This window comes from Lissotriton vulgaris, chromosome 4_1, assembly GCF_964263255.1.
Source record: "Lissotriton vulgaris chromosome 4_1, aLisVul1.2, whole genome shotgun sequence".
NCBI lineage: Eukaryota > Metazoa > Chordata > Amphibia > Caudata > Salamandridae > Lissotriton > Lissotriton vulgaris.
The window spans coordinates 348,102,732-348,115,505 of NC_141691.1; the positions used below are offsets into that span (position 1 = coordinate 348,102,732).

Genomic DNA, 12,774 nt, shown 5'->3' on the forward strand with positions numbered 1-12,774 from the left:
ATGTTTTGTTTGCCTTAAGCGGCTGGAACACGTATCCATAGCAGTAACGGCGTGTGTCTGTGCAGCTCAGTGCCGCCCGGAAAATGCTTGAGAGGATGAAAGACCGACAGCAGATGGCTGTTAAGTGAAACAAGCATTGTAGTTGCAAAAGAAGCCAACAGAACGGCCCGGCTCTACCCTGCAACCTCCAGCTAATCCTGCTCTGTTTGTGGCCTGCCTGCTTGCAGGGGGATATGAGGTAGTAGAGGGCTTGTTTGTGGTGGGGAGAGGTGGAATAGGCAGCGAGTGGCGGGTGAGATTTGTGGCACTGGGGAGAGGTGGAATAGGCTACGGGTGGCGTGCTGGGGATTTGTGGAGGGAATTGAAAGAGGCTGCAGGCGGCATGCTGGGGATTTGTGGCGGTGGGTAGCGGTGAAAGAGGATGCGGGTGGCGTGCTCAGATGCTTTTTTCTGCTATTTACAGCTCAGAGTTTGATGTTGATCAAAGTGTGGATGAGAGTGGTGGAACGGAGTTCACAACATGGATGAGGGGAGCTTGCAGTGTCTGTGGTTGGAGGGGTTGGAGGAAGAATAACATTGACCATGGAGCTGGGATACAAAGCACACGGGTGAAGAAGCAACACAGGAGAAGAGCAAATGCGGGAGGTATAACATGGAGAGGAGCGGGGAGAAGCAAAGAAGACTGAGATCAATACTACACAGGTAAGAAGAGAAATACACAAGGGAAATGGCAGGAAACATGAATGACTAATGCGTGATTTACTAAAAGAAAAATGTAGTGCCAGAATATTAAGCGGTGGAACGACAATGAGGCCATGCTCCGGGGAACACGAGGAAGGAGAGCCCACACAAGCCAAAATAACAAGCTCTTGGCATCGCTGTGGGGAGGGTGGAGGAGAAATGCGAGACACGGCCTGGCGGCCGTGAAAAGTGTGAAGCAGGGGGCGGGTGAGCGGATCTCTTGGAAGAACGGCCGTGAAAGGGAAACAGCCTGAGGCCGAGCGCACGCCGGGGATACCTGTGGGAGGGAGGCTGATGGCTTTCATGTGGACGCGCTTTCAGCTTCAGTAAGCCACACAAACTGTCCGAAATCCGCTGGTTTCAGAGCTTGGTTTGCCCACAATACACTCGTATGTTTATTCCTTGCGGAATATTATAGTCTAGTCCTAAAAACGAAAGTAAACATTTTAAAGGAAAGATAATTTTAAGGAAACACCCCAAATTACTCATTGGGGATCATTTGGGGTAGTGAGGTTTTTTTTTTCTTCAGGAATGGGTGCTGTTCAGGGGCGATTAGCGTTTTATTTGGTGGGGGGGTTGGGGTTAAGGGTGGCTGGGGTTTAAGGCTCATGAGGGTTTTTCAGAAATCCGCTATAAGTGGAGTTTAGGGCTGGTGAATATTTTAAGATTCAGTGATATGTAGAGTTTTGGGGTGGTGAATGGTTTATAGTGTTTGGGAATGAGTGGAATTTAGGGTGATGTGGGATTTTAAGGGTTCAGGGATAGGTGGAATTTATATGTAGTAAGTGTTAGGTTTCAGGAATGTGGTAATTTAAGGGTCGGTAATGGGATTTTTCAGGCGGTGGTGAGGGTGTCTTAGGGTTCAGGGATGAGTGGTGTTTAGGGGTGATGTGGGATTTTTGGAGTTCAGGGATAAGTGGGGTTTAGCATAGATTGATTTCTAGGGTTCAGAAATGAGTGGTTAGAGGTATTGAGGGCGGTTCTATGTTAAGAGCTGGTAGAGTTTAGGAGTAGAAAGGGCTTTAAGGTTCAGGAATGGTTGGAGTTTAGGGATCAGAGATGGGTGTAGTTTATGCGTGGGGAGGCCTTTTTAGGGAGCCGAGATGAATGCTATTAGGGGCGGTGAGTGTCCAGTGAATTAAAAATATCCAAAGTCATTGCTTGACAATGTTAAAGATATTAATCCAAAATAATGCCCCCTGACCTAAAAGTCCGAAATTCTTTTGACTAATAAGTTTCTGATAGTAAGACCTCAATCATTTCTTCTGCACTTTCAAAATAGGTATGCAGAAGTAAAGTTTGAGGAAAAAAAATTCTGTGGATTGGCTTCTATTAAATGGTAAATGCCATTCATCCTGAAAACGTCCATTAAACAGTCTAGATGACATGGTTTCTTTGTAATGGTATTCCATTAAAATGTTTTCTATGAAATCACATACAGCCTGTGGTAAGATGCATATCCATGTACTTATAGCATTTCCAAACCAGAAACCTCTTTAGTCGTTAACCAGAGAAAATAATATTTGCAATTGTAGTCATATAGGTAGTCGCCCACATAGTTGGTCCTGTACTGGAAATTTTAAACGTACCACCACATCAGCTAAAACACAGTTGAAAGTATTTCAAAGAGCACTTTAACAACCACACAGAACCACAGATATAACAAGAGAAAGTCTGAGCTTTGGTTTACACTAATTATTTTGAATATGTGGCTATGAACCTAAACTTCCAATATTATGTGTATTTTGTCTGTGATTTTACCATACAGCAAAGTATTTTACTGTAAGATTAAGTCAACCTGCCTGAAACCTTGACAGTTACCTTATTTTGACCTTCACCTTAATCTGACTTTGTTCCTACTTCCTTGTGTACTCCTTTGCAGGTGTGGGAGTGACGATGGTTCTTATTACAACTCTAGTGACTATTTATTATAATGTCATAATCGCCTACAGTCTTTATTATCTCTTTGCCTCGTTCACAAGTGTGCTTCCGTGGTCTGACTGTTCCAAGTGGGAAGGGTTGAATGATACCATATGCAGTAAAACACCCCGAGGTAGGTTCAGTGTTACTTTGACATTTGTCTTGTTTTTCTAGGACTTATCTTTTCTGTGTTCTAGCTTATTAAACTAAATGATTGATATATATCACAGTAATATTGTGTAGTTTTTTTTCAAATTACATTTGGCATAATTTAAGCAGAAAGCTGATAAGAATTCTATGTAAGGGAAACCTTTTTGGAATCCTGAAGAAACCTGTAAATCTACACCCACAGATTTATATTGATGTGCGGCTGCAGACTTACTACGTTTTGGAATTCACCAACTCCTCGAAGTATTTGTAAGGAAAGATGCACTTGACTCTGGTTTCCATGCAGATTGCATGGGAAATCATGGGATTTCTAATGTTGTTGCGTGCTAATCTAGGACCCTGATCGATACTGTGACCTTATGCCCCTATACGGCTATAATCCCCTTGTACCCCTATATTGGCATAACCGATCAAATGCAATATTCAGAAACTCTTCTCTGGCCTCACACGAACAGAGCCACATTTCAGAATCGCTTCCTCTGCCACTTACTTTGCAGCGAATTAGTGCAATGACATAGCAGAAGTTACTATCTAAGATTCCTAGATTAACACTCCGAGTTCTTCAACAAGATAAAAACTCGGCAACCTAGGAAAGCCCTGCTTGCTATGTTTTGATTAGTAATAGAACTCTAATGAGCACTGGTAGACGATCACTTCCTAGTGACATCTTTATTGACGTCTTATGTCCAAAAACTTACGTCAAACAAGGCACCTTTCAGGTATAAATATTACCAACATTGCCTTAAGCAAATGCTGCTGTTTTCGCTGATGCTGCTGCTGTTTCACTGAAGCTGAAGCTGCTGTTATGCTGATGATACCATAGCTGCTATCGCTACTGCTATCGCTGCTAACGAGCGAACGATGGTGTGGTGAATTTAGGAGCTGAACAGCCGTCCCCTGCAAGAGCCCAGCAGATGCAAGCTGCCCGCGGACGCTGCCCCTCCTCCTCGACGTGCTGAGAGACGCAGTCTTTTCTCCTGCAGAGAAATCCAGCCCCGGCGTTTCCAGCCTACCCTTGCGGGTGACTGGGATATCGAGTCCCTGAAGGAGATACCAGACCTCCATCATTCTATTCCAGAGGTATGGTGTTGACTAAACCCTTAGAGAATTCTTGAATCAAACCTTGGCAAAACCAACTTAACTTAAAGCTACTTACTTACTCCCCTCCCAAGTATTAGGCTTAGGTCAGGTACACTGGGTAGGCGTAGTTAGAAGCACCAGTTGAGTATTTTAGCCTAATGTATATATGAATGTATATATGTTTTATTCATTTTAAACCATTGTATGGCTAAGAAACCATATCAATGCTTTTACAGTATTTTGCAATACTCATCTTACTGTACGTACTTTTTATAATAAGTCTTGCAATTGTGGCAATTCATTTCTCTTGTACGAGAAGAAAGACTGTTCAATAAATGTTACCCTTTATTGAAAACGCCCGTCTCTCTATTCTCTACATATTGTGAAAGTAATCTACACAACAACTGACTGAGTAAAATAACTGTCTATTGTTTCACACGACCCTAGAGATTGACTCTTATCTGAGGAGCAAAGTTGTCAGTTTGCACGGTTGTTGGAAAACTGAATCCCTTCTTGGCTGTGCCAGGGAAGCTGATCACTTCATATTCAGTTAAGAAAGTTTCCAGTGACCTCTGAGCTAGTTGGTAACAAACCCAATTAAGTTTAGCATAGTCAGTGGAGGCCTGGAAGATCCGCACTTCTACGTCGATACTACTGTTTGTTATTCCAATGCGCAGGGCCTATTGGGGAAAAAAGGATCTACACTACAATGTAAGTATCCATTCCCTCTCCATGGGGTTCTTTGCATTTTTTCCTATGGAGAAACCCCTTTCATGACGTTCCTTCATATATGGGGGAATCTGATCTGCTTCCATCTTTGGAAGGGATTTACGCCAGTCCTTTCCTCTGACCTTTTCAGGATGGAAAAAATGAATGATCATTTGAGAATGGCAGCAAACATCGATGTAAGTGAGCTTTATCAAACTTTCAAGGCAAGCTATGTCTTTAAATACTGACTTGCCACTGGTGGGATTTAAGGCTGTGGTAATCTCCACTCAAGATGAATATCTCTGCCCCTGCAAAAGGGCTTATGACTACCGGAAATTCTTATGTGAATTCCTAGCAGTTGTAGAAAAGTTAAATGTGGTTGTAACCTTTAGGATGCAGCTAATGTACCTTTCTGTGTAGGCCCCTTAGTGTCTAAATTGAATCCTACTCCTGGCACTGGTAACCCCTTACCCTTGAAGCAGATGCAGCTCTCCCCAAAGCACCAGCTTTAAAAACATTAGGTAAAAGTACTGAAAAATGTGCTTATTTTTAGGTAGAGGACCGAAGGCTGCGCTTGCGCAGTCTCCGGGAGGAGATTTAATGTTTTGGAGTATGGGGGCTTGAACCCGCCTCTCTCCTCCATTGGCTGGCTTCCTAAACGGAGGCCAGCCATTGGAGAGGGTCGTCACTCCTTTGAAGCCCAGTCTCTTTCGGATTCGGGGGGCGTGTTTTTTGCGTTCTTTCGACTGTGACGTTATCATTCACTCTGAACGCCAAAAACACGACCCGAATCAGAAATTTCAGAGCTGTGCGGGCGCCATTTTGCTGCTCGCGGTCTTTGTTAGCCGCAAAAGTCCCTCGGGTAAAAAATCGGTCCACTTCAATAGGATTGTAGAAAAAGTTCACGTTTATTGCACCCTTGTCTGTTCTTTGGATCTGATTCTGCTAATTAAGTGCACATGGTTACTAGTTTGTCGGAAATTACTATCACCCCATCTGCATATCAAATCAGAAATGTTTTCAGTTTATCTGGAGAATTTGAGTTTCGTGTAAACACATGCCCATTCGAAAGATACGTGACAGTCACAGAGAAAGAATTGCTCATCGATCTGGGACTGAGCTTAAAACCATTTCCAAACGATAAATCCGTCATTCCATAGTAAAACACCTTTTTGTTTTTTTAATCGGTGAAAGTTCAAGTGTGGGAGTCGCCGGCATCTACATATCTGAGAAACGTGAACCTAGAGATCAACTAATGTGAAAGCTGCATCCAAGGATCTGCAGGCTTCTCTCAATACGATGAACATTATAGCTCTTGATTCTCCTTCTCTCCTCCCTCCGGGCCGCCGTGCTGCCCGCGATGACCCGGAAGAACTCTTCCCAAAGCCGGAACCCCTGGACTACAGTGCGCATGGGCATCCACTCCATCCTCAGATTGTTTTTTTCCGCCATTGGGTTCGGATGCATATTTTGTTAACTCCAGTTTGGAATCGATGAAAAACTTTCTTTTTGGCCAAAAGGCCTTTAGTTATCGCCAGTATTGTCTTTGCGATCAGTGCCCAGTACTTGTTCCATCTCTGTCCCCGAGCCGGACATCCCGAGGAGCCGCGTCACTTTTCGGCACTGAAGGCCCAGTCGACGCCAGAGGCCTTATCGACGATCCATCATGGAATGGAGCCCGTTCAGGAGATGTCCCGTTTGCAACTCCAAGTATCCTCACATCGATGTCCACCCGGTGTGCAACAAGTGCCTGTCTCCGGATCACGACAAAGCCAGCTGTATGGCTTGTTCTCGGCTCCGCTCCAAGAAGACTATTCGCCTTCGGCGCGCTGCGCGGAAGGAGGCCCAACAGACTTCACTGGACCCGGTGAACATCTTCGATGCCGAGGAAGATGAGGGAGTCTAGCAGGAAGTTCAAGACACCCGGTCTGATCCTGCATCGGAGATCGACTCCAGTTACGACGCAGATGTGGAAATGGTCGATAATGAAGACTTTGTCGACTAGGTAGGACGACGATGAGGCCTTTGGGGCCGTGGAAGATGGCTCGAGCGAGGAGCTAGGCCCAACCGTGGGCACGGGGGCCGCAACCAATATACTCAATAAGGCTCAGTTCGTACGCTTGGTTCTACAGCCTCTCCTCCAGGCCTGGCTACTGACATTTCTAACGAGCCATCGGTTGACCAATCAAAACCGAAAGCATTGGGGTCTACACAACCGAAAGCGCTGGACGCTAAATCAAAACCAAAAGTGCATATTGCTTTGGTCGGTTCGAAGACCTCTAAACCGTCGGCACAGACAAAGCAGAAGAGTGTTATCGACCCGGTAAGGTCGCTAAAGGGTGTCGAGCCGAAGACTGGGGCACCGAAGAAACTGGTCAAGGACGCCGACCCGAAGAAGTCGGCGCCGAAAACCGTCGACACAGACAAGGGACTAGGAGCTCAGAAAGTTCTCGATCCTAAGCGTCGACACGACAAGGCTAAAAGCAGTACAGACCTAGAGTCTACACCTGGCGGTGGCTCAAAGGAACCCGTCGAGTCAACACGGCCATCCTCCTCTTTTTCGAAGCAGGTGTCGGACTTGCTGAAACGCATTAAAGAGAAGGCTACTACTGTCGGAATAAAGGCTACTCCACCCCCGAAGCCGGTCAGTAAACCTCCAAAATCGTCGACACTCATCCAGTTCACACTGCCGCCGAAAGTGGTACCTAAGGCCTTCGCACCTAGGACCGCCGTCGAAGCGACCAAGAAAGTGTCCACGGGGCCGAAGCCTACAACTGCGGAGGTGGTCACCAAGCATAGACAGCCTCCGCCTGAAGATCCGTTGAGGCAATTCATCGACGCCAAGACAGGTAGTCTTTCTATTTACAAGCGAAAGATCGCCCCTGAACAGCCTATGGAGTCATATAAAATTCCATTAAAGAAAGAGGGATTCTGCTACGTCACCTCTTCTCGTTGAACCTATATCACCACATGGGCAAGACACTGCTCCTATCTCGCCCACATACTCAGATGTGGAGGTAGGGGATGGTGACAATGAGGAGTACAGTTATCCTGTAGACACGGATCCTGAAGATCACACTGAACCCTGGGCAGACGCTGCTGACCCAGGAGATCCATAACCTGCCCCGGACAGTCATGTCTATGCTGTGAGAACCTCGCCTACTGAAGACACGGCTGCGTTTAATGCACTTATTGAAAGGGCAGCCAAAAATCATGATGTCCAGCTCCATGCTGACCCTATTGAGGAGGATTTTTTGTTTGACACTTTCTCAACCTCAGAAAGAACTGTCAAGACTCTACCAATGCTTAAAGGTGTCCTAAAACATGCTGGAGACATTTTTAAGGAGACCGCAAGGGTGATAAACCCCAGAATTGAGAAAAAATACAAACCGACACCTGGGGACCCTACGTATATCAAGGGACAGTTGCCGTTGGACTCTCTGGTTGTTTCCAATGCCCGGAAGAGGGCGAACTCGCAAACAACTGGTGATGCTCCTCCCCCTGACAAAGAATCTAAAGTGCTAGAAGCATCAGGGAAAAGGGTGGCAGCTCAAGCGGCCAATGTCTGGCGCTTCTCCAACACACAGGCACTCTTAGCCAGATATGACAGGGCTCACTATGATACACTTGAAACCCTGTTACAACACTTGCCAGATGAATATAAGGAGGCAGCAGAGATGCTAATACAAGAAGGGAAGCTTATATCAAACGCATCTATAAAGTGTGCGCTGGACGCAGCAGACACCGCAGCCAGGGCAATTAACACCAGTGTGATGCTACAGCGACATGCCTGGCTGAGAATCTCCGGTTTCAAGCCCGAGATTCAAACCACCATACTAAATCAGCCTGTTAACCCTGATCACTTATTTGGCCCAGAGGTGGACACCACCTTGGAAAAAATCAAAAAGGACACAGACTGCAAAGTCTATGGGGGCTCTACAGTCGCAGCAGTTCAGGGGTGGTTCCTTTTGTTGCTCCAACAATAGAGGAACTTCCAGAGGCCCGCTGTCCCAGCAGACACAATACAGTGAAGGAGGCACGCAGACCGCCTACACCAAACAGAGTAGGGGTGGCTATCGTGGAAACAGCACCAAGGGCAGAGGTCGTGGAAACAGCTCCCAATCCTCCGCCACTAACAAACAGTGGCGCCTTGTCACTGCCCCATGACCATACCACACCGGTCAGGGGGAGACTGCAACAGTTCCTGCCGGTCTGGAAATCCATCACTACAGACAGGTGGGTGAGGCAATTTATCCAGTACGGTTATTGACTGGAGTTAACATCCACTCCGTCCAACATACCCCCAAGACACCGTCATATGTCCACGGAGCATTTGCACTTATTGCAGCAGGAGGTAGTCGTCATGCTGCAAAAAGGAGCCATAGAGCTCGTGCCTGTGGAAGAAAGAGGTACAGGGGTGTACTTGCTGTACTTCTTGATCCCAAAAAAGGATGGGTCCCTCAGTATGTACTGGTTTAGGGCCTGAGGTCCAGTATGGGTCGATCAGAACACTTTCACATGCTCGCATTACAGCAGGTTCTACCGTTACTCAGTCAGGGAGATTTCCTCGCAACATTGGATCTGAAGGATGCATATTTCCATATTCCGCTACACCAGTCACACAGAAAATACCTCGGGTTCACCATTCAGAATCCGCATTATCAGTTTAAGGTCCTTCCTTTCGGAGTGACGACGGCACCCAGGGTATTTACCAAGTGCCTGGCGACAGTGGCTGCACACCTACGGAGACAAAACGTTCACGTCTACCCTTATCTGGACGACTGGCTTATCCAGGCAAAGTCGGCCCAGCAGTGTACCGCCCACATGTCCCACACCATTCACCTTCTTCACGATCTGGGGTTTTCACTGAATTATCCAAAGTCCCACCTTCAGCCCGCCCACGTACGGCAGTATCTGGGCGCTACAATAGATACTCTGGCAGCCAAGGCACAGCCAAATTCAGTGAGGATCAACAGCATGCAATTGCTGATACAACAATTCAGACCACAACACTCTCTTCCGGCACGGGTGTTCATGCAGTTGATAGGCATGATGGCCTCCTGCATCTTCATAGTCCTGCACGCTGGACTACACGTGCATCCGCTTCAGGAGTGCTTAGCACTTCAGTGGAGTCAGGCTCACGGACAGTTGAAAGACCTAGTGTTGGTGACCGGTCGTGCATACAACTCTCTGCATTGGTGGAATCCACAAAACCTTCGCAGGGGCCAACCGTTCCAGGAGCCTGTGCCACAGATTATTCTGACGACGAACGCATCTCTCCAGGGATGGGGAGCTCATGTACTCTACTACACAGTGCAGGGACTATGGACAGCACAGCAGAAGATGCACATCAAACTTCTAGAACTGATGGCTATCTTCATGGGGATGAAAGCATTCAAGGTACATCTGTGCAACAAGGTTGTGTTGATCCGGATGGACATGACGGCCATGTACTACATACAGAAGCAGGGAGGTACACACTCCACAGTTGTCTCATCTGGCTCAGAGCATGTGGAAGTGGGCCATTCAGAGGAACATCTTCCTCATGGCGGAACACCTCCCAGTTAAGGACAATCAGATGGCGGACCTGCTCAGCAGGTACAGCCACCAAATGCACGAGTGGGAGATGCATCCATCAGTACTCCAGCCGTACTTCCAGCAGTGGGGTCATCCAGAGATAGACCTGCTCGCCACAAAGGAAAATGCCAAAGCTTTGCCGCCAGGTTCCCACAGTCGCAGGGCAATGCGATATGGATGAACTGGTCAGGCATATTTGCGGACGCTTTTCCCCCGGCACCTCTAATACCGCTGGTGGCACGCAAGCTGAAGCAACACTCGATGACACTCCTCCTGGTTGCTCCAACGTGGGCACGCCAACCATAGTATACCACGTTTCTAGAACTCTCCGTGGTACCGCATCAAAGGCTGCACCTCACACCCAGGCTTTTGACGCAGAGCCATGGCGACATTCCGCATCCAGATACGCAACAGCTCAACCTGGCAATCTGGCTCCCGAGGTCTTAGAATTTGGCTACCTCAACTTGCCTCCTGACTGTATGGATATCATAAGGGAGGCAAGAAAGCCCACCACCAGAGCATGTTCTGTGGCAAAATGGAAGCGGTTTGTCATTTATTGTGCCGACCACAACATCAACACGCTAGATGCATCTACTCACAACTTCATTTATTATCGGTTACATCTATACAAATGCAATCTGGCCTATGCTTCCATTCGTATACATTTGTCCGCAATAGCAGCTTATCTCCAACAGGCAGCATCTCTCACTTTTCAGAGTGCCCGCCATTAAAGTCTTTCTGGAGGAACTCAAACGAGTTATTCCTCCCAGACACCCACCAGCTCCTGAATGGAACCTGAATGTGGTTTTCACCAGACTGATGGGTCCACCTTTTGAGCCTCTACACTCATTCGAGATTCAATTCTTGACATCGAAAGTGGCTTTCCTAATAGTAATCTCATCGCTACGACGAGTTAGTGAACTTCAGGCACTAACTATCCAGGAGCCATTCATACAGATTCACTCCAACAGGGTAGTACTCCGCACTAACCCTAAGTTTCTGCCTAAAGTGGTTTCACAGTTCCATATCAATCAAACTATAGAACTGCCAGTGTTCTTCCAAAATCCTGAGTCGGTGGCAGAGAGAATGCTCCACACACTAGACATCAAAAGAGCTCTAATGTACTACATAGAGAGGACCAAGGATTTTCGGGAAACAAAACTGTTTGTTGCCTTTTCGCCACAACACAAAGGCAACCCCATTTCAAAAGCAGGTATAGCCAGGTGGATTGTTAAGTGCATTCAGATTTGCTATCAAAAGGCCAAGCGCAATTTAACGATTCCCCCCCAAGGGCCCACTCCACGCCAACGTTGGGGGCCTCCATGGCTTTCCTTGGAAATATTCCTTTAGAAGACCTATGTAGAGCAGCCACATGGTCTACCACACACACATTTACTGAACAATACTGCGTAGATGTGCACTCCAAACAGCAGGCAGCTGTAGGGCAAGCTGTTCTAAAAACTCCTATGTATTCTATGCACAGATATGAATTCAGCAGCCCACATGCCTCGAACCGAATATGCTACTTACCAGTATGCATCTGTTCTTGGCATGTAGGGCTGCTGACATTCATATCGCCCGCCCTCCTCCCCGGCACCTGTAGCGGCTGCAGCACTCAATTACTCTTAGCATGGTCATCACTTACGGTGTTAAACTCCATCTTTGCCACAATGGCTAAAAACAATCTGGGGATGGAGGCGATGCCCATGCGCACTGTAGTCCAGGGGAGGAGCCACCTATCTCGTGATACTTCGAAGACTCTTCCAGGACAACAATGTGCAATCATCCGGACCCAACACTAGACGGCGATCTATGCACAGATATGAATGTCAAGAGCCCTACATGCCAAGAACAGATGCATACTGGTAAGTAGCATATTCGATCTGCATTTTATCTCACATGCCTACTACAGACTTCTGCACAGTCTTTATTTTTCACCTGTATGAACACATGTATTTTGACTTATGTCATTTTTTGTAAGTGTCCATTATCATAATGGAAGCTCCTTGCCTCTCACACCAGTAAATCGAAGAGGCTGCAAGTGGCCTTTACCATCAAAGAGGGAACGCACCTCCTCTAGTGAAAACTGGCTGTGTGTGTGGGTGGGTGGCTCTGTGTGTGGGTGGGTGGCTCTGTGTGTGGGCTCTGTGTGTGGGTGGGGGCTGTGTGTGTGTGGGTGGGGGCTGTGTGTGTGTTGGGGGGGCTCTGTGTGTGTGTGGGGGGGGCTCTGTGTGTGTGTGGGGGGCTCTGTGTGTGTGTGTGTGGGGGGCTCTCTGTGTGTGTGTGTGTGGGGGGGGGCTCTGTGTGTGTGTGTGGGGGGGGCTCTGTGTGTGTGGGGGGGGCTCTGTGTGTGTGGGGGGGGCTCTGTGTGTGTGTGGGGGGCTCTGTGTGTGGGGGGGGTGGCTGTGCTTGCTCCCCTGCCCCCAGGGCTCTGTGTGCATGTGTGTGGGGTTCGGTTTGTGGCTCTGTGTGGGTGTAAATGCAATAGGTCATGCATTTGCGAGCGATTAAGCTATTGGCAATGTAAATGACTGCCATTTATTTATGATTTAAACGTTTTTTTAAATGTCATGAGCAATG

The 12,774-nt window shown here is 47.4% G+C and overlaps 1 protein-coding gene across 2 annotated transcripts in view; it reads left to right on the forward strand.

Moving 5' to 3' along the window:
- The window catches only part of LOC147718733 (sodium- and chloride-dependent neutral and basic amino acid transporter B(0+)-like), a 367,624-nt gene that overhangs the window by 151,035 nt on the left and 203,815 nt on the right, over positions 1-12,774 (forward strand). For both annotated transcript variants that reach the window (XM_086966770.1, XM_086966769.1), the window contains exon 5: positions 2,624-2,794. In XM_086966770.1, the coding sequence (XP_086822896.1) occupies positions 2,624-2,794 (171 nt within the window). The remainder of the gene's footprint in view (positions 1-2,623; positions 2,795-12,774) is intronic.